This window comes from Cryptomeria japonica, chromosome 11 (assembly GCF_030272615.1).
Source record: "Cryptomeria japonica chromosome 11, Sugi_1.0, whole genome shotgun sequence".
In the NCBI taxonomy this organism is placed as follows: Eukaryota; Viridiplantae; Streptophyta; class Pinopsida; order Cupressales; family Cupressaceae; genus Cryptomeria; species Cryptomeria japonica.
The window spans coordinates 468,482,787-468,506,021 of NC_081415.1; the positions used below are offsets into that span (position 1 = coordinate 468,482,787).

Consider the following 23,235-nt stretch of genomic DNA (forward strand, 5'->3'; position numbering starts at 1 on the left):
TTCCTTTCCCTTGGATGATTATTTGTATGAAGAAGAACATCCATTTATCAAAACAAAAGGCTTGAGAAGCGCCTATAACTAGGCTAAGCATGGTGATCAAATCCCTAAATTCTTCTTGGAAGTGAATTCGGTGTGACCCATTAGATATCTTATTCAGGCGAGGTCTACTCTTTTGCAATCAATCCCTATTGATGACTACAAGGCATGCATCGGGATCATCTTCATAAATTGATTTAGCTCCTTCCAAGCTTCTATAGATCATGTCCCTTTGTTCTAGTAGGTGGAAAGCTTCACTTATAGCTGTTTCTGATAGGTAAGCAAGAAAGGTTCCATCCTCGGCCACAATTGTCCTTGAGTGTGAATCATAGTGTTTGGCACACTCAATCATTAGTTCATGACATCTAACTGCACAAGGGAAATCGGCTGCCTTGATAAAGCCGTTTTCTATTATCCACTTGGCTATAGGTGATGGTTTGCCAATATATGGTGTCTCACGAAACTTCTTCACATTGAAGTTCCCAAGGTTTGTATCTCCAATGTTGCTCCACCGGGATGTGATTTTAGTCTCCAAGTCATCGTTCTTTTGATCTTCTTTGATGAGAGCCTATCGGGAGGTAGATCCACTTGCCTTGGGCGCTGCCATCATTCACCTATTAAAGATGTTCAAGTTAGGGTCTTGACAAGGTTATGAAAATTATTGACTTTAGGCTTGCAAAACCTTGAAATGAAGATGAAATACTGATTTAAACCAGTCCTACACTCTAATGATTCTAATCAAATGCTTAATAAGACTGATCTAACTCTTCACATGCATCCTAACTTGAATGAATTATGATTTTCTGCCTCTAATCAGACCTGATTTTTGATCTTAAATGCAGTCCTTACCTCTGATTTTGATGATTTCTTTTCAAACAAAGGACTGATACTAATTAATAAATTCGCTGTTTGGAATGCAATTCTAACATCTAAAGGCAAAACTGGGTTGTTTCAAGATGAATTCGCTATCTGATAGGCTTCTTTGCTGAGAAAATTTGCTGCTTCTTGATGCTTAAATGATGAATTTGCCTGTTCCAAAAGATCAGACCTGCAACTCTAATGATGAAATTCGCCCTTTATGCTGATGAAATTCGCTATTGCTTGATGAGGTTCGCCAATATTCTGATGGAATTCGCTGACCTGCTGCTGATGGAGAAAAGAAAGTGTTTTGAATTGATGATTAAAATGATTAATTTACCTTCCTTATATATGCGCTTAGGGCAAAGGATGTGTCTCTTTGGTATAAGGCCGACTTGTTTTAACAAAAACAAAATAATAAATTGCCTTCCTTAATGCTGGCCGACTTAACACATTATAGCTTTCCCTTTTAGCAATTCGAATTTTAAATGGAATTTTGGCACCAAAAATGCTTGCCTTTGATGAATTAGCTCTTGGACCTTTGGGAGGTACATGGATTGATAAAAAAAATCGCTCTTGGACCTTAGCAAGGTACATGACTTGGAGATGAAATTCGCTCTAGGACCTTAGCAAGGACATGACTTAGAAACGAAATTCCCATGACTTAGAAATGAAATTCACTCTAGGACCTTAGCAAGGACATAATCTTGATTAAAAAATTCGCTCTAAAACCTCTCCAAGACTTCAAAAATTCACTCTAGATCTTCATTTGGATAAATTCGCTCTTGATCCCTTGTAAGGTACACATCTTGGCAAAAATTCGCTTTGGACCCTTGGAAAGGTACATGTCCTTGTGAAGAAATTCGCTCTATGTCCTTTGCAAGGTACATCAAAAAAATTCGCTCTGGATCCTTCGGAAGGTACATGACTTCAAAATTTTCTTTCACTTGGTTGGTTTTGACCTGAAGTTTTCCAATCTTCCCATATGAAAGCATCATCAATTCGACCCTTAAGAACACATATGGAGGAAATTCGCTCTGTGACCTTTGGAAGGTACATGTCCTTGGTGAAATTTTCGCTCTAGGACCTCAGCAAGGTACGCAACCTTATGAATGACTCTTCACTTAGCTTTTTCACCTGACTTTGCTTGGTTTGTTCAATCCTCAAGTCCTCCATCTACAAATCAATCTTGCAACACTTGATGACCTACTCCACTCCATTTACTAGAAAAGAGCATAGAGAGACTACTCCTAGAGAAGGCAAAATCCTAAGAAAAAAGAGGGGTCCCCATCTTGATGGGGCGATGTGTGATGTGGTCACAACAAGGTCCAATTCAGGAGTTCATATAGTTGAGTGAAAACTCACTTATGTGCTATAAGTGCACGTGGAATTGGAAAATGTAATTCCATTTCTGTAAAACAGCAAGTGTCATGCCTCCACCAAGTCACAGCCTTTATAAAATACCAATATCACAGCTTTTACGAATGCTATTCTAGGTGATCGGGATTTAATAAAAAGGGCAGCGATTCCTAATACAAAAGCATTTAAATATATTTAAACTAAAACTTACCATGATTGACAACGGTTAAGAATGAAGGGTTGTAACTCATTCAAAGGGCAGTTATTGTATAAAGGTTAATGAATCCCTCAATAAAAAGATATAAAAGGGAGATCATTTCCTTGGAAAGAGGGATCGTTCAAGCATCACTCATCAATCCTTCAAGAAATTAAGCATTCAATTTTCAATTTGAGGAAGTGACTTGTAAATAAGAGGGATAAAACCCCTCCAAAGTTCATAAGAGTTTTAAGGACAAAAAAACCTTATTTCTCTTATCAGTTTTGTACGAAAACCCAAATCTTGATCAAGGAGGACGAAAACCCTCTAAGGTGAACTAAGAGTTTTAAGGACGAAAACCCTTAAATACTCTTGGCAAGTTAAGGACAAAACCCTTAATCTTGTCACTGCTGAGTTAAGGACGAAGACCTCTGATTTAGCAGATTTGAAAGCATTTCCAAAGAATTTCAAGATATGATTGATTTTCAGAATTATGTCATGAACAATTGATCTGAATATTATAATAAATTCATAATGTTTGACAAAGCCATTATCATTTTGAGTAAGGATTATCGTTTAAGGCAAAATTTAGAAATATCCTAGAAAGGGACATTACAAAGAGTTTATTTCCTTTGTAATGTTTTATCTTGTTTAGAAAGCTACAATCTTTCAAGGTTAAAACACATTAAGATTAACTAGATAATTTATTCATCCTGATAGAATAACAAGTTAGTCTCCTCAACCACAAGGACTAGTTAATCTTAGTTTAGTGTCCATTGAGATCATTTAGCAAAGGAAACCAGCCTTTCTTTTGTTAAGTTGAATTGCATACACTAAACTAATGGCAAAAGAAGAGGGGATTGGAACCCATAAACCACAGTCCTCTCTAAGAGACAAAATCTTGTTCTTCATTGATGGCGAAAATAATCACAAAATAGCCTCGTCCACACAGGAAAAGCTCAAAAGAGAAGATTTTGGAACCTAGGCATTGTAAATTCACTTTTCTAGAGAGAGGGTTTGACCAAAGCCCAATAAAACAGTCAACTAGTGCATTAGCAAAGAGATTCAATATTGTGTGGTCGACATTATCTAGAGGAACTTTAACCAATCGCACCTCATCCAGTTTAGGGACAAAAAATACATGTTAAGCAAAGTAGGAGTCTAAAGAGGAGGTTGAATGGGCATATTTACCAGCTTTGGGAGCGAGCTATGGTTTCAGAAGCTCCATGTTGATAGGATCAAGGGCTGACGAGGTTTCAAAATGACAAAAACCCTAGAGGAGAATAGGTCTAGAGATCGCCACACCTTAGGTAGGATTTTTTTATTAAATTGAATAGGCTCTACCTTTCAGTCACATTTGGATTTACATTTTGATGCTAATAATGGTTCTTCTCCCATCCTTTGTGATTTGAGAAGTTAAAATATTTAGCATTGACCATATCTCTCATAAACAATGGTGAATAGTCATTATAGGTAGAAAAGATGTGTGTAGATCCCAAAGATGCTGACTTGAATTTTGTGTTTTTTGTTCTTCATATACCAAAAAATTTGTGTTCTAGGAGTTTCATAATATCTTTTGCAGCACCAAAATCACCAAATCTAGTTCACAAATAGACCTAGTACAATCCTGAGCATGATCAATCTAGATTCGATGAAGTGTATGCTTATGGGCTTGATCTTGATATTATTGAGCATCTCACTTATAGTTTTTTTTTTTTAACGATATTTTTTATATTCTACAAATATAGATCAAATGAACATTTAAGCCAACTGATATAAATACTTAGCTTCTTACAAGCAAAACAATACTCAACTCCTTACATGCAACAACTTAGAAATCCCTACAAGAAGCCAAACAATGGAAGAACAAGAGCCACCACTTAGAATTCCACCTTAGATGTCACTTTGGGGATTCGAACATAGATCTTCCTGATGAAAACTCAATGCTTTAACCACTTGATCTCAACCCCTTGGACTTTATAATTATTTTCTGAGAAATTAAAACCTACTTTATAAATAATATAGGCTATAGCTTAGTAGTTATTAATTGTTTTAACTTTTAATCCATAATCATTGACTCATGTGCAGTCAGATATCTTATTCGTGTAATGTAATAATGATGAGTCTAATCAAAATCAAAAAGGCCTCATTTTTTAGAGTTCGCTACTATCCTCACCTTTAATTGTTTCCTTGTTTAAAGCAACCTAGATCTGAAATCACAGTGTTTTCTTTCTCATATTCTGTTTGGAATTTTTATTTGAAATTTGAAGAGCTCTGTTTGATGACTTGAGCTCAATAGAAAATACTTTGAATCAAAGTCACTTCAAGTATTAGACTTACAAAAAATTTGGAGCCAACAGCAACTAACAAATTCTGTCTTCTGGCTTGTATGGAACACATATACTGTAAATCCTCCCAATAAATTCTTAGAGAATGCATGACACTCAATATTGTAACAGAGATAACAAGAACATCATGAATCAGTCTAAACTAAAATCACATTTGACATTTCTAGAATAATCTAAAATACCTGAAAAGTAATTGCATGTCAGGACCAGGATAACGAAGTTCAAGTGCTGTGGTCCCACCAGACAATGTAAAGGTATTCAAGCAATCAACCAAAAGGCCCAAGCCCACTCCAAACCGTGGTCGTACTTCAGCATTGTAACTATATGTGCGAAAGAGCTGCAAGATTTCAGGTTGACAAGGTTACCTGTGCAAATTAGAATTATTATTACAGAAAAATATCTGCTCTTTAATGTTGCATGGATACACGGTATTCAATAAAATACATTTAAATCTCACTATCTATAATGTAGTGAACCATATTCTTATAAGAAGCACTTAAAAAGAATTGCTTCCTACTATTTTCTAAAACATAATAAGGGCATGAAATACTGAATCAACGGATTCAAACAGGAGGAACGACACTATTCTAACCTTCCAAAAGACTGAAATAATATTCTAGATCAACACATAATATTTTCTTCTTAAAAGAAATATTAAAATGTTTAACCAGTCACAATAATAATATTGTACCTCTTTCCTGAAATAAACCTTTGCTTGAAGGCAACCCCGTTCTTCTACAATTATTACAATTCCATGCTCTGACAATTCAACAAGTGCATCCTGCCAATGAAAAAGGGATATAAAAAATCTCAAGTTCATCATTCATAATTATATCAGGCTTTACCAAAGACATGGCAAAAATTGACAGGCACCATGATTTAGAAAATGTTTTATTTGATTACATTTACAGGCACCATCCTCTTCTTGATTAATTCACAGAAAGCAGAACCAATTTTATTTGCAGTTGCACATTTACATTCAATTTTGCCAAAGTTGGTGGCAAAGATTTAATTTTGTACTCACTGGTAGCTTTCCAAAATTTAAAAAAAAACTCAAGGAGATTCTTATTGAACCCTATTGTATTGTTCATCTTTATTTTGAAATAACAAATGACTTTTACATATCTAGATGACTTCTAATCATGCTCTTTTAATAAACAAGAGAACATTCCAAGATGCAGATAAAGACGACCAAAAGGATTTCCAGTGAATGTTTATATCCCAATATTCAAATTTTGTCAATCAGTGTGATGAAAAACCCTTGTTATAAATCACAATGAAGTCAAATGTCTTCCTTCTCTACTGGACATAATCTACCCATTCATGAACTCCCATGTGAAGCTAACTATTATTCTATTTGAACAGTTTATTGTACTTTTCTTCCTTGTTTCAAATACCCAACTAGCTACTCTAATTATGAGGTTGACAAAAACAGTAATCTTGCAACCATATGGACCCCTGTCCCAAGAGAATGGCTAAAGGTAAACATAGATGGTGCCCCTAGAGGCAACCCAGGCCCCTCTGGATTTAAAGGCATCTATCAAGGTCACAGATTGAGAGTTGGCTTTTTGGCTTGCTGAAAGTTTTGGCATCAAAACAAATAACTTTGTGGAAGCTGTGGGCATGACGTAATGGCTATTAAAAGAAGAGTGTATGTTGTCAGAGTAGAAACCAACTCACAAATCTATTAACCTATTTTTGGTTATTTGCTACTTTTTTTACCATCACAATTCTTGCATGGTTTTGATAACAAACACACACATGAAATAGAGGCTAACCCAATATGATAATTTATTCCATATATATCATTAACTACAGGCAGTTGTAATTTTTGTTTGCAGACATGCAATATTTGTTATTTTCAATACAAAGTTTCATTCAGAAAAATCGCCCAATTTCAATATACTCTTCTAAACATCCCAAATTAAGATTTGTAAAAAGATCATACCAATCTAGTGAACCCTTGTCAAATCGCTGGTAATGGTTATCACAGTTGAAGATCAGTGTGATTGACAGCTAATAAAGATTCCTTGGGCAGCAATCCTCAAACCCTTGAACAGGTCACAATGGCTATGTGTTGATGTGTATTTTGTACACGACCAAACACAGAATAAAATACCCAAAGGTATCTTATCCTCTCTTGAGTAAAGTCTCCGAATGCTGAAAATATCGCAAAAAGGATCAATCGGAAGGACTTCAAGGTTCTGCTTTGTAGGATCTCTACTCGCGGATAAGCACTAGTGGTCGTTGTGTTTGCTGTTTCTTCAAGGGGCCTTACATACTTTCAAAGAAAGCTTGTCCGTGTTACTATCTTTCCAAATGAGGGAACAGGATTTTCCTAATACTAACAGATTTTCAAAAAGATCAACAGATAAGGGGTTTCAAGGAAGAGATACTTAAACTAATCCTAAGAATGACTTGATGAAGGCTGGTCTTGATAAGATTCTACCAATTTCAGTATCACCAAAGGATTACAACTCCACTGGAATTGGTGCGATCTTCTAAGGGTATTCAACAATTTTCAAATCACCAAGGAGATAGATACTATCAGGGAGATACGTACCAATACTTCCAATGATAATTGAACTCTCAATCAATTTCAATGTTTCCAGTTGACCACACAAGGCATTCCTACAATCAGTAAGAAGCTAGTAGTTTGGAATGTGAGTCTTATCAAAGATCAAGCACAACATTCGTCCTTCAAACTTAAAATCTAAATGATATTTCTACTAAGAGTGATTCAAGAAGATAAACAACCATGAAGATAGCCACAAGGATTGCAACAAAACACCATAACTTCAATATTTCATTGATCTCATAGCCAAATAAACAACAATTGTTCAACTTTCTCTCTTCACTACTCAAATTTGCTACTAACAAAATTAAACTTATTTCTCTCCAATTTCCTAACTTTTGTCTCTCTATCTCTAACTCTTTAAAAATGAAATGAGTGAGGGCTTCTATAGCATCCTCAAATACAATGAATGGCTCGGATCAAAAGAAGATCAATGGCTGAGATTTTGACACCTAAACCCTAATTAGGGTTTGTTACAAAAAAGTCTCCATTTAGATAGACATTATTAATCCATAGCCAATAAAATATTGGCACAAATAACGAGGAGACATAGACCAATAGGAATTAAGCTGCCACATCATCTTATAACAACTTTTCATCTAGAACTTTGTTCCCTTTCCTATGCTCTTTTCTAGCATATTCAATGAATCTGGACACAATTCCCTCAATCTCAGCAATGAGAATCTCAGGAAGATTCTTCATTTGTTCTTCCAAGTGAAGGACATGATCAAAAGCAGTGAGAAGAGTCGTCTCCCATCCAGGCTCAAGTTCTTTGGTCTTCTCAATCAGGAACATGGTAGTATACATTTGATCTCGTTGCTTTTCGATGATGATGTTCTCTTCCTTGCAAAAGATGACCTTGATTCTGTCCTCCAACTCTTGGATGTCCACATCTGTCTCGATCTCGATCCGCCTGTCAAGGATGGTACACAACACCTCAAACACCTTGTCTTGAATTGGATGGATGATGCCTTCAACTCGGCTGCATCTGGTGTTGACGTCTTCAAAAAGGACTTCCTTTATCTGGAGCAGAGCTGACCACTGCAGGAGGCTATGGGTTCCTCCATCCATTATCTTTTCTTGCGTCAGAATCCGTCTTGGTGTTTCTCTTATCACTTGTAAGACTGGGATGATAACATTTCTAGTGTGAGTGAATGCAGCCACAGTTATCATTAGATTATGGATAATCTCAAGGACCTGGATAGCTCGATGAACTGTCTTCATCATTCTTGTTGCAAATTCAACGGCGACCTTGTGAGATTCATCAATCCAAGAACTCATGAGTTGAACTAGGTTCTTCGCCCTTTCTGCCTCACTTATTGATTCAAGAGGAAGTGCATGTAAAGGAGATATTGCTGGATCCTGTCGTCTCAAAGGCTGGTTAAGATGGCTAAAATAATTCCTCCAAGCACTGACCTCCTTTTCAACTTCTTATTCTTTTCCACTTCCTCTTTGAGTTTGTCTTTGAGTGTTTTCAGTGAATCAGTTGCTTCTTCCATAGGCTGCTCGGTGGTAAGTGGACCAAGATCAAATGTTTCTAGATCATATTCTTCTGCTAGAATCTCATCCTCATATTTGTCCACCATTGGTGTAGCTATCTGCACTTTTCTGGATCCTGTCTCATCTCTTATTACCTTTGACATCTTTGTGGCCTTCTTCTTCTCTATTACTTCATGAGAATTTCCTATAAGGCTTTCCAAGTCAAATACATCTTCTTCCTCTTCAACCACAACTACCCTTGTCAGCCTCTCTTTCAGCCAATCCGGAATGGCAGATCTTGTTTCCCTCACTTGTATTTCTTTAGGTAGAGGTCTATCTTCCCGAAAAGGAGATGTTGCTTCATCATCATTCTTTTCTTCATGTTGCTCATTAGCACCAACTTGGGGAGATTGACTTGATGAATGCTGAGGTGTCTGTCCTTTGCCTTGTTTATCATTCTGTACCATGGATTCCATAGACTCATCAATTTCATATACTATCTGCCTCTGATCCTCTCCTTGACTTGCTTCCTTTTCATGCCTAAAAGATGTGCTTGGTGGGCGATCAAGATTTATTTTCTGCTTCTTCTTGGAAGGTTCTCTCTTCTCAGGTCCTTCTTTCCTCTTTGAGCCTTCGGAATGAGAAGTATTCTCACTCACACTTGCCTCTCCTTCTTCTGGTCTTGCTTCCAAGGTGAATGTCATAGATACATTCTGCTCCTTCAACTTTTGATGTTGTACATCCACCCATCTGCGAGTGCAAGATAAAACGGGGGCCATCAAAGCTCTCAGGTCTAAAACCTCGAGCTCATTCCAATCTATCTTCACTTCTTTGTCTTCCTTCTCATAGGATGACTGGAGGTATCTACCATTATCCTGGGCTTGATCGGCTACTCTATAAATTTTGCATTTCCTGATGAGATCCAAGGGTAACCTGGAAATCATCTTTCTTTTGACCTCGACATCATCTTGGACATTCACCCAAAAGTCCTCCACCTGAAACTCATGCCTGTACTTCTTCCCAACTGTTTCTTCTATATGACCATGAGGATCAAAATTCTCTCGAGGCAAAAGATGTGAATGAGTATAGAGATAATTCCTTCTCTGCATCTTCCGCAACTTGAGTATTAGGACAAACTTCAACTGAGTTCCCTAGTATGATGGGCACAGGAATTCCATTTCCATGCTTGTGTCTGGATGCCTTCGCATAAGCTGCCAACTGTCTAGTCACCTCAAGTAGTACTATCCTGTCAGTAGGATATCTTGGCAACATGTAGGGAGGTGAAGGACACCCATGAACTCTGATGTATGTGAATTTTGGAAACTGAATGAACCATGCACCATGCTTCTTCACGAGCTCTTGTGCATCTAGAGACAGCCGATTGTGAATCCCACCTTGCAATATCCTGGTAATATTCATCATGAAGGTGTCATTGACTAGCTTGTAGTCACTTCTGGGCGGATGATATAGTTCAACATAAGAATCACAAACTCTTACTTCTCCGGGTCCTCTTCCAACAACTCTTCTATGAGGTAGTCCTGCATACTCAAAACCTCTGATCAAGGCATATACAACATATGAACTCATGTGGAATGACTTGGTAGGCCTTAGTCTTCTCAACTGCACATCCAGGCTGTTGCTAATGATTCTAGCCCAATTGAGCATTCCCTTTCCTTGGACAATCAGTTGTATGAAGAAGAACATCCATTTATCAAAGAAGAAAGCTTGAAAAGCACCCGTGACCCGATTGAGCAAGGTTATCAAATCCTTGAACTCTTCTTGGAAGTCGATTCTGTGCGGTGTATTGGGAATCTTGTTCAGGCGAGGTCTGCTCTTGAGTAGCCAATTCTTGTTGATGAAGTTCAGGCAGGAATTAGGATCATCCTCATAGATCGACCTAGCTCCTTCTAGACTTTTGTAGACCATGTCTCTATGTTCCGGGAGATGAAAAATTTCACTTATAGCTTCCTCCGAAAGATAGGCTAAGATAGTTCCATCCTCGGTCACGATCGTCCTTGAGTGTAAATCATAGTGTCGGGCACACTCAATCATCAACTCATGACACTTGACTGCGAGAGGGAAACCTGCAGCTTTGATGATGCCACTCTCAATTATTTTCTTTGCAATAGGTGACGGCTTGCCGATGTAGGGTGCTTACCAAAACTTCTTCACATTGAAGTTTCCTAGGTTGGTGTCTCCGATATTACTCCACTTGGACACGATCCTGGTCTCCAATTCGTTATTCCTCTGATCTTCCTTGATGAGAGCCTGTCGAGTAGTGGATCCTCTGACTTTGGGGTCGTCATTTGATACCTACACAAAAGCTTAAAATTAGGGTTTGAGCATAATGTCTTCATTACTGGAGATTTGAGACCTTTCAAGGAAATAACTAACTATTAATTTGAAAATAATGATAAATCTAAGAATTATGGATTTTCAAATTAAATTAAAATCAGATTGTACAAGACTTAGATTTTCAAAATGATTACTATGGAAAATCAAACTAAATCTTGAATAAAAAACTTCAAAAATCTGATTCTTCATACCTCTTCCTTGGATTTTAGCTATCAACCTTGAAAAAATGAAAGAAGGAAGATGATGACTTTGCTGGGCAAGAATGTTAGATCTGAATTTCTGGTCTTCCTTTGGATGAATTATGCTCCAATCAGCCTTCAAAAGAATTTCGCCTTCTACTAGCCTTCAAATACTTGGCAAATTCTGGAAATTATCCTCCAATCTAGCAAGAAATTCGCCTCCAACTTAGCTAGAATTCGCTCCTCTAGATCTGCTCTTCAAGTTCGCATGAGAACAATGAGTGAATGATTTGAATTTGTCATAATCCACCTCCCTTATATAGGGCGCTCAACTTGATTCTCCTTGAGGCCGACTTGACAAAAATGAAATAAAACCCCTTTTGAAGGATGGCCGACTTGGCAAATAAAGGCAAAATAATGAGTGTTGAGCACTCAATCATAATTTTTTATTTTTAAAATTAATTCCAAAGCTTCAAGGGTGGATTTTTCATTTATTTCAAGGCTTAGAAATTAATTAATTAAATTATAAATGCCTTGATTCATGTGAACTTGTTTCAGCCTCCCAAATGTCTTGTAATAGGCTAATTTTAGCGAACAATTATGGGCTAGCTTAGAAATGTCAAAGCTTGATTAAGGCTTGATGAATTTTTTGTTCCCCTTAGGCATTAAAAATATCCAAAGTGATGTAGGTCTAAATCCTTTCAAGGCTTATTTGAACCCCTTTTCTAGGCTTGTTCACTTCATGAATCAAAATCTTTTCAACCTAGATTTGCAATCTCCCATGTCCTTGTCTTCACAATTTTGCCACTTGCCCTTGACTCAATCTAACAAGGATAAAAAAATAGGTGTTTTTGAGGATTTCGCCCTGGACCCTTTGGAAGGGTCAGGAGCGATTTCCCTGACTAGGCCATGAATACCATATTTTCTTCACTTCTAAATCCTCCGGAAGGCGAGCTTACGCTTGTTTTGGGCTAACAAAGTCTTGGATTTCAATTTTGTTAGCTCTTCACATGAGTAAATTGGGTGAAAATAGGTATTTCGCTCTGGACCCTTTGGAAGGGTCAGGAGCAATTTTTATCATTTGGCTCAATTCCTTCAAACTTGATAATTGTTGACCTTTCAAGGACGTGCCTAGAGACACCTCTAATCTTGACCCACACTAGACTTGGCATAAATTTGAGGGAAAAGATAGGTTTTGAGAAAATTCGCCCTAGACGCTTTGGAAGGGTCGGGAGCGATTTTCTCTTTTTAGGTCAAAATTCATCTTTGCTTGATCATTAACTTCCTCCAAGGCAATCTCCAGGGTCTATTCATCCCAACCACTGAGTTGGCTCAACAGGATTTTGAAGGAAACACTGCTTTTTAGGAATTTCACTCTGGACCCTTTGGAAGGGTCAGAGCGAAATTCATCTCTCAGGCCAATTTTCCAATTTCCTTCACTTCAATTCATCAAAATTCGCTCAATTTGAACCCACTTCTCAACTTACTAGCATTGGTTTGATCTTCACAGGGTGAAAAAAGGTCAATTTTGCTCAGTAACCTAGCCAGGGATAGGACCTATCCAGAATTTCGCTTTGGACCCTTTGGAAGGGTCAGGAGCGAAATTCTCTCTTGAGCTCAAAATTCACATTTTTTGAAGATCCAAATCTTTACAAGGCATTCCAAATGGCTTCTTTCACTGCAATCCAGGCCTAGTTTTACTCAAACCTTGAAGGAAAAGGTGACTTTAGTGTTTTTCGCTTTGGACCCTTCGGAAGGGTCAGGAGCGATTTTCTTTGCTTGTAGCTCATTTTTCATCATTCCAACTTCAATCTACCTCACAAGGCTAGGAAATAGTTTTCTTATTTCACCCAATCCAAGTTTGATTTGGTTTTGCAAGGCAAAATAGGAGATTTTAGGATTTTCGCCCTGAACCCTTTGCAAGGGTCAGGAGCGAAAATCTTGTTTTAGGCCTATTTTGCCATCCTTTCAACTTCAAATTACCTCCAAGGCATAGAACATCTTGTCTTTCTCCTTTCCAGGGTATAAAAACCAAAATCTTGTCTTGAATTGCAAGGAAAAGGGGGAATTTTAGAAATTTCGCTCTGGACCCTTTGGAAGGGTCAGGAGCGAAATTTTCATTAGGCTTTCAAATTTGCATTCTTGGCAACCAAAATCTACTCTAAGGCAATCCAAATGCCTTCTCACACCCTTGTCCAAGCTTGGCCTTGCTCAAAACTTGGAAAAAAGATGTTTTCAAGGATTTTCGCTCTGGACCCTTTGGAAGGGTCAGGAGCGAAAATCACCTCTAGGCTCAATTCCTTCATCATTCATGGTCTTTAACAACTTAAAGTCACTCTTAAGGGCAACTTCCTCTTGATTTTGCCTTATCCCACACTTGACCTAGCAAAAACTTGATAGCAAAAAGAAGTTTTGAGAAAATTCGCTCTGGACCCTTTGGAAGGGTCAGGAGCGAAATTTTCATTTTTGACCCAAAATCATCATTTTCTAAACTGGAAACTTCTTTGCAAGGTAGGATTTCGTCCTTCATTACCCTAGGAATAAGGTTTCATGTCCAAGAAAGGTCAAAAGGTAGGTTTATAAGGAATTTCGCCCTGGACCCTTTGGAAGGGTCAGGAGCGAAATTTCCTTTCCTGGCTAGAATCCTTCATTTTCACAACTTCTAAACATCCCCAAAGGCTAGATCATGTTCATACTTCATCTCATCATGCCTTGGACATCAAGTTTTGGCCAAATAAGGCAAGAAATGTCTCTTAGAGAGATTTTCGCTTTGGACCCTTTGGAAGGGTCAAGAGCGAAAATCCCTTCTTGGGCTAAATCCTTCATTTCTCCCTTTCAAAACGACCTCAAGAGGCAAAAGCCAGTTATTCTTCTTCCATTCATGCCATTACAAATCAAAAACTTGACTTCCTTTATTGCAAAGTAAGAGCTTTTAGGAATTTCACTCTGGACCCTTTGAAAGGGTCAGGAACGAAATTTCCCTTTTTGGTCCAAAATCCTTCATTTTCAACACTTTCAAACCTTTCAAAGGCAATAAGAATGTCCAAGCTTCCTTCCAAGATACCCTGCAAATCAAAAATTAGCCAAACTTAAGATGAAATGAGCTTTAGGAAGATTTTCGCTCTGGACCCTTTGGAAGGGTCAGGAGCGAAAATCTCATTCCTGGCTAAATTGCTCATTTTTCAAGCTTCAAACCACTTCACAAGGCAAAATTAGATCATTCTCCACATTAGGAACAAGATTTGTAACCCATTCAAGGCAAGAAACAAGGTTTATGATGAATTTTGCTCTGGACCCTTTGGAAGGGTCAGGAGCGAAATTCTCCTTTAGGTCGAAATCTTGTCCTTCAAAAATCCACCAACTCCATCTCAAGGCAAGATCAAATCAATTCACCCTCAAACATGCTCTAGAAAGCAACACTTAGCCAAAACTGAGAAGAAAAGGTGGTCTAGAAGGATTTTCGCTCTGGACCCTTTGGAAGGGTCAAGAGCGAAAATCAAGATTTTAGCTTGATTCTTGACCTTTTGAACTCAAATCCTTCTTGATAGGCGAACACAAACCTTTCTTCACGCATCCCCATCAAGATCCTGTCTTTAGCCAGGTAAAAATGAGAGCTTTCAAAAATTTCACTCTAGACCCTTTGGAAGGGTCAGGAGCGAAATTCATCCTCTTAACTAGTTCCTCAACTTGGTTCATTTCATTTCCTTCCTGCAAAACTCTTTCAATCATCATCAGGTGCATTCGCTCATCAGTTTCTGAAATAACCACTCCGATCTCCCTCTAATCACTAACTTTGCTCAATCGACTCAGACCTGGAAGCAAACAGGACTCTAACAAGAAAACCATCAAACTGGACCTACCCTGACCTTAGACCTATCCACCCTGCTCTTCAATCTCACCATCCTGATTCTCTTGAAAGGAATACTTCATTTAAGGTTCCAGGCAGACGACTAACAACCTCCCAAAACTAGGCTAGACTCAGCTTGAAAGAAACCCTAAAACGAGCCCTCAGAGATTAACCCTAAACTAGCCAGCCCAGGCAACCACTCACTCACTCCGAACCCAAGCAAGGAGAGAGAAAAACTAAGGGAAAGCAAAACCCCAAGAAAAAGAGGGGGTCCCCATTCTGATGGGGCGATGTGTGAAATGGTCACAACACTATGGCACTGAATGATGAAACTCAACAGGGTGTGATATGTATGTTGCTAGAATGCCACAATAAATAAGTATCCAACTGCAATACTGTGCATACAGGCAGCGATTGGAAATGGTGATCAAGCTATGAATTGCAGACAGCCAAGGACTATGTTCAATTACCTCCGATTGCTGGAAATATCTCTTTGAAACACAGCGATAGTGATGAGTGCTTTGCATCACTGCTCCAAACTGTAGGAAAATATTGTGAAAATCACCAAACACAGGCATGGGGCTATGTCCAGCATGGAACACAGGGGTTTTGTCCTATAGGTTGCAGACGAACTGCAAAGAATAACAATAATAATGACTTTTGAGTTTTGACAGAACAAATCCTTCAATTGCTGCATCGACCCCTTTATAAGATAACTCCAACCAATCTAAAAAGCTATTGATCCCTCTAGAGACTCTTCTATAGCCGACTTAGGCATTTAATACAAGTTTATTAATTATTTAATGACCCCCAAGTATCATCGCCTAGTAGAAATAATGTTATAACTTAAAAATGACCCATCTTTAGTCATAACGAATGATTAAAATATTTTGCACAAGACTTTAGCTTTTTGGGCTTCAATTTAATTATTCACTTATTCCCTTTTATTTCTTTAATTTTTCCTAGCCTCAGGAATGAGGAAGGCTAGTAAATGCATCTCAGAGACTCATCATTGGAGAAGGGACATTACAGTCTTTCCTTCCCAGAATTGTTGGTCCTCCAACAATTGCAAATTGGGATGCTGTAGGATTTCCTCTCCTTCCCAAGTGGCATCCTCAATTGGTAAATCCCTCTATTTTATCAAATATTCCTGGACCATTTTGTTTCTCAGCTTCCTTTCTCTCCAATTAGTAATGCCTTCGGGAACTAATATCAACTTCCCTTCCTCATCTAATGGAGGCAACTCAGGAGATGCAACTGTGCGCTAGCCCAATGCTTTCTTGAGGCACGAAACATGAAACACATTATGTATTTTGCTGCCTTCTGGCAATTCCAGCTCATATGCAACCTCTCCAACTCTCCTCAGTACTTTGTAAGGCCCATAGAAACGTGGTTTTAATTTTTTTGCGTTTTTTTTCTTCAATGCGAATTGCCTATATGGTTGTAAATGCAAGAAAACTAGGTCTCCAACTTCAAAAGTCCTCTCAACACGATGTTTGTCTACATACGTCTTTTGCTGGTTCTGTGCGTGTTGAAGATTGTCTTTCATTGCCCTAAGAATATCCTAGGAGCTCTACACTGTCTCCTTAGCCCAAGGAACTTTGCTATCATCAAACGCTAAGTCCATGAATGACAAGGCATCATATACATAGAGTGCTCTGAAAGGAGACATGCCAATGGACATGTGGTAGGCAATATTGTAGCGATACTCACCTAGATAAAGCCATCTCACCCAAGCACACTGCAGCCCTAAAACATATTTTCGCAAGTAGCCTTTGATCCATTTATTCACTATTTTTGTCTACCCGTCCGTTTGGGGATGTAACTCGTGTTGGGTGTCAATTTTGTCCCCACCAATCTGAACAACTCTTGCCAAAACATGCTCAAAAATCGGCTATCTCTATCACTCACAATTGTTTTGGGTAGCCCGTGAAATCTGGAGACCTCTCTGAAGAAGAACTCTGCAATCTGTGGTGTTGAGGAGTCTATAGGTACAACAAAGAAGTGTTCATATTTTGTAAGTCTATCAACAACTACAAATATGCAATCTTTCCCTTGAACACTAGGAAGTCCTGTGATAAAATCCATTGATATCCCTTCCCACTTCTGTTCAGGTATCAGAAGAGGCTGTAGAAGGCCTGCAGGGAATGTGTGCTATGCCTTGTTCTGCTAGCAAGTCACGCACCCTCTGACATGCTGCAATACATCATCCTTAAGACCCTTCCAAGAAAACCTCTCACGAATCTGGCGATAGGTTTTGAAGAAAATTGGGTGTCCTGCTAGAGGTGCATCATGCAACGCCCTCAAAACCTTGGCCTTCAACCTGGAACCTGGTACAAGATAAATCATGTCCTTGTAATATATAATATCATCAATCACAAAATACCTACATCTTGCACCTTGCCATCAATCAAATCAAAAGCAAATGAATTTTTCACATATTTTGACAACGGTTGAGATTTCCAGTCAGCTGAAATCTCCATGAGAGAGCAAAGTGCAAGTCTTTTGGATAAGGCATCAGCAACAACGTTTTTCTTGCCCTTCACATACTCTACATCGAAGTCATAAGCTTGAATCTTGCTTACCCAATTTTGTTGACGCTCATTCAAGTCCTTTTGTTCCAAAAAGTACTTGACACTATTGTGATTTGTCTTGACCACAAATTTGATTCCCACTAGGTACTGCCTGAACTTAGCTAGTGCGTGCATATTCACTAGCATCTCCTTATCATATGTAGAATACAGTCTCTCAAAGTCTCTCAATTTTCTACTCTCATATGCAATCGGGCACCGATTCTACATGAACACCACACCTATCCCCTAACCCGACGCATCACATTCCAGGACAAATGCTAGACACGAGCTCATGGCTTCCTTGAGCATATCAAAAGTCATCTACGCCTCCTCGGACAATAGAAATGCACCCTTCTTAGTCAAGTCCATCAATGGGGACGCCAACTGTGAAAAACCTCTCACAAACCTCTTGTAGTAAGAGGACAACCCCAAGAAGCCTCTCAACTCAGATATGTGCTTAGGTGGCAGCCAATCTAAGATTGCCTATATCTTCTCCTGATGCACTTTCACTCCATTTGCACCAATGATATGTTCGAAATATGGTAACTCTGTCATCCCAAACTCACACTTGGAAGTTTTCACATAGAGTGATTGAGCCTCCATGATACTCAATACCACATCCAGATGATGTAGATGATCACTCCAAGTCCTGTTGTAGATCAAGATATCATCGAAGAAAACCAAAATAAATTTCCTCAATTGTTCATGAAACGCGTGATTCATGCAGGATTGAAATGTTGTTGGCACATTCGTGAGCCCGAATGGCATGACCAAGAGTTCAAAGTGTCCATAGTAGCAACCGAAGGCAATCTTATGAATGTCCTCCTCTCGGATCCGTATCTAATGATATCCAGAGCGGAGATCTATCTGTGAAAAGTACAGGGCTCCATGTAGCTCATCGATTCTGGGTATAGGATATATGTTTTTAAAGTCTTCTTATTTAGCGTTTTGTAGTCTATGCACATGTGCATAGTCCCATCCTTCTTCACCAAAACCACTGAGGCAAATGGGCTCGATAGGCCGTATATGTCCCATGCTGAGAAGTTCTTTGATCATCTTCTCAATCTCTTCCTTAAAGTGTCTCGAGTGACGATAGGGCGTGGTACTTACTAGCTTTGCGCCTTCCTCCAACTCAATCACATCATCGAACCCACGATCAGGTGGACGAACAAGAGGAATGTCATCAAACACTATGTTGTGTTTATCCAGTACTATCTAGATGTCTACATGGCAATCTGGCTTGCTGTTGGAAGTTGGCTTGGTGGAGACGAAGCTCTATGTTGCCCAATCGACATTTTCGTGCCTAAAGAGGGCCTCCATCCTTCTTGCTTATACAACTCGTGGACCACCATCAAACATTGCCTTAAGCACCATTTTTTACCCATCAACCATAAATTCCAAGTTGCATCTGCTTAAAGTCCTAAACATAACATTCAAGTGACTCTAGCCACTCCAGTCCCAAGACAACATCTATATTACTGAGCCCCGGCACATAAAAATCACCTATCAATGTATAATCTCCAATCTATATACTCAACTGAGGACTACTTTGGTGCAATTCAACGAAAAATCATCTGCAACTATGACACTAAATCCTAGAAACTCCTCAACCTGAAGTCCACACTTCATTACTAGTCCCTCATCTATAAAGTTGTGTGTGGCTCCACTATCCACCAAACACACCATTCGTTGTCCCTTAAGAATGCCCTTCAGCTGAAAAGGTCGGCAGCAAGGAACTTCAGATAGAGCGGCAATGCGCAGAGTTCTTTTGGTTGAAGTGTCTTCCAACTCTATTTGTGGTTGTTGATCCTCTCGTTCACTATCACCTCCCACACAAGCCTCTTGTTCTTCGTCATCATACATGACTTCAATCAAGTGTACCTTGCTTTTCCCAAGGCAGCGGTGTCCAGGTTCCCATGGTTCCTTATAGTTGAAACATAATTTTTTCCTTCTAAGTTCATTCCTGGACTCTTGATCAGCCTTTGATGGAATATTTTTCTGCTGATTAAAACCCTTTTTATCAGAATTCCATGGGCTAAAACTTTTCTTTTGAGGCTGATAAGAAGGTGTAGTTTCCAAGTCCAGAGCTAGTCCTATGGCGTCATGAAGTGTACTAGGCTTATGAGCCTTCACCAATCCCCTCAATCTATCACTCAAACCTTCAACAAACAGCATAGTAATTCTCCTTTCAGACATGTCAAGAACCATGACTGAAATTTTCTGAAACTCATTGATGTAAGTCTCAACATGACCAACCTACTTCAGCTGAGCCAACTCCCTGTAATAAACCTCAACATCCTTCCTGTCAAACTGTGTAATCAGCTTATCAACAAACTCCTCATATTAATGAATCAAACCATGATCTTGTGATACAAGCCCGTGGTGCCACCAATCGTATGCCACACCCTCCAAATGCATCATAGCGAATTGTATGGCCTTGTCCTCCTCCATAGGCTTTAGTGACAAGAATGTGTCAAGTTTGTGAAGCCAAGACCTGGCACTAACCTTTTCGCTTCCATCAAATGTGGGCAAAGAGACTTTATTTAAAGCATCCTTGAATTCCTGAGGCTGTGTGCCCTGCCTGGTTGAACCTCTAGGTCTCCTTTCCTATATCTCCATGCGGAATCTGGCTTTATCCCTTCGCTGGTTCATGGATTGATTTAGGTTCATTAACTGCCTTACATCATCAAGAAGCATTCTATACTCGTTATATGCTACCATGACATCATCCGTGATTTGAGTCTCCTCTTCCTCTACCTCTGGACCCGTTTCCTCTTCAACTGGCCTTGGCACAAACACAGGTCTTAGAGGCCAATCGGATCTGGTGTTTGTTGTCCTAACAACGTTAGAAGCTGTCCTTTCTTGTTGATAATTCTCGGCATCACTTCTAGCACCATCTTGACCTTGTGCCTACGGTTGTTGGATCCTTAAATTTCCGATTGCAGCTAGAAGCTGCTGCTGAGACCACATAAACGTTTGCATCATTTGTTGTTGCTGCTGTGCGATCTGTGCCATAATATCCTGAAGGCTCGGTTGACCATTTCCACCATCATTTCTTTGTTCAGCCATGTTGCCAGAATCAAACAAGGGGTTTTCTTCTTCTTCCAACTGTTGTCCAACCCTACTCCTGGTGAAGTATCTATGTGATCCTGGCTCTCTAGAGTGCATAGAGCCAGTTCAGGTTGACATGCAACTAATTAAATCACCTTCAAACTGACATGGACAAGAAAACCCTCACAGGCTGGCAGGGTCAATGTGCTCTAATACCACTGAAATATTCTTGCATGGTTTTGATAACAAACACACACATGAAATAGAGGCTAACCCAATATGATTATTTATTGATTCATATCATTAACTACAGGAAATTGTAATTTTTGTTTGCAGACATACAATATTTGTTATTTTCAATACAAAGTTTCATTCAAAACAATCACCCAATTTCAATATAGTCTTCTAAACATCCCAAATTAAGATTTGTAAAAAGATCATACCAATCTAGCAAACCCTTGTCAAATCGCTGACAATGTTCCACGGCCGTTGGGGACGTGTTTCGAGGACGGGGGGACAAAGGGCCTAAGTTTGGGGACGGCGAGGGGACGGCGGCGGGGGGGTTGGCAGGGTGGTGGTGCTGATATAATTATACATATACTTATAGTACTTGAAAAACTAGTTGTGAAAAGAAGTATAACAGTATAAGAATTACATTTCAAATGAACTGTAGGAAATTGGTAAAATTACAAAATAGCAAAATTTGAAATATTAAATCTAAATACAAAGATTTCTTGAATGCTAATTGCTAAATAAAATTTGACAAATGAAATAGTCAAATTGGAGATTTCTATTATTAAAATATCATATTAATATCTGATATCACAAAGTCTATAATGATGATTACATGATACATCATTACAATGAGTAGAAAATAGCAATAGCATTACAAAAGACAAATGGCAAAATGCTCAAATCACTAAAAATTTAAAAAAATAAGGATTTCAATTGCTTTTTGAGTCTGACGTGTTCGAACGGGAGACTCCTACAAGTCTCCTTGCCCCTCAAGAGACGTCTAGGAGTCTCCCAAGGAGTCTTGGAGACATCGGATGGGAGATTCCTGCAAGTCTCCTCGCCCCTCAAGAGACACCTAGGAATCTCCCAAGGAGACTTGGAGGCGCTTGGGAGTCTCCCAAGGAGACTTGGAGACGCCAAGACGACGTTTCCCCGTCTCCGGCGAAGCTTCGGTGGCAGTGGCGGGGCGGCGGGAGACGTCACATCCCTGTCCCCCCATCCCAAAAACGTCCCCGTCTCCGAGACTAGCCCAAAAGGGGGGGATACGCGTCTCCATGGAACACTGATCGCTGATAGTGGTTATCACAACTGAAGATCAGTGTGATTGACAGCTAATAGAGATTCATTGGGCAACAATCCTCAAACCCTTGAACAGGTCACAATGGATATGGCACTGAATGATGAAACTCAACAGGCTGCAATATGTATGTTGCTAGAATGCCACAATAAATAAGTATCCACAACTGCGATACTGTGCATACAGGCAGCGACTAGAAATGGTGATCAAGCTGTGAATTGCAGACAGCCAAGGAGTATGTTCAATTACCTCCGATTGCTGGAAATATCTATTTCAAACACAGCAATGGTGATAAGTGCTTTGAATCGCTGCTCCAAACTGTGGGAAAATATTGTGAAAATCGCCATACACAGGCCTGGGGATATGTCCAGCATGGAACACAGGGGTTTCGTCCTATAGGTTGCACACCAACTGCAGAGAATAACAATAATAATGACTTTTGACAGAACGAATCCTTCAATTGCTGCATCAACCCCTTTATAAGATAACTCCAGCCAATCTAAAAAGCTATCGATGCCTCTAGAGACTCTTCTATAGCCGACTTAGGCATTTAATACAAGTTTATTAATTATTTAATGACCCCCAAGTATCATCGCCTAGTAGAAATAATGTTATAACTTAAAAATGGCCCCATCTTTAGTCATAACAAATGATTAAAATATTTTGCACAAGACTTTAGCTTTTTGGGCTCCAATTTAATTATTCACTTATTCCCTTTTGTTTCTTTAATTTTTCCTAGCCCCGGGATTGAGGAAGGCTAGTAAATGCATCTCAAAGACTCATCATTTGAGAAGGGACATTACAGTCTCTCCTTTCCCACAACTGCCTTTTCAATATATGGTTCACAATTAATAAATTAGCTTAACTATCCCCATGTGCACATTAATCCCATTACTACAAAACTATCCTATAATCTACAAAATTTATTCATGTATTATACTAAAATAGTGGACTTTTTAACCACCAAAGAGAAAAGTATATGAAATAGCATGCACATGCCTCTCAAAGCTAGTGTCAAAGGAAAAAGATTTTACTCTCACATCATAGCCCTAGCTAATATTTTGAGT

The 23,235-nt window shown here is 39.0% G+C and overlaps 1 protein-coding gene across 2 annotated transcripts in view; it reads right to left on the bottom strand.

The window, feature by feature from the left end:
* The window catches only part of LOC131068472 (uncharacterized), a 42,071-nt gene that overhangs the window by 13,054 nt on the left and 5,782 nt on the right, over nt 1-23,235 (bottom strand). For both annotated transcript variants that reach the window (XM_058003662.2, XM_058003655.2), the window contains exons 2-3: nt 5,489-5,578; nt 4,980-5,134 (exon numbers count right to left, since the gene is read on the bottom strand). In XM_058003662.2, coding sequence (XP_057859645.1) covers nt 4,980-5,134; nt 5,489-5,578 — 245 coding nt within the window. The remainder of the gene's footprint in view (nt 1-4,979; nt 5,135-5,488; nt 5,579-23,235) is intronic.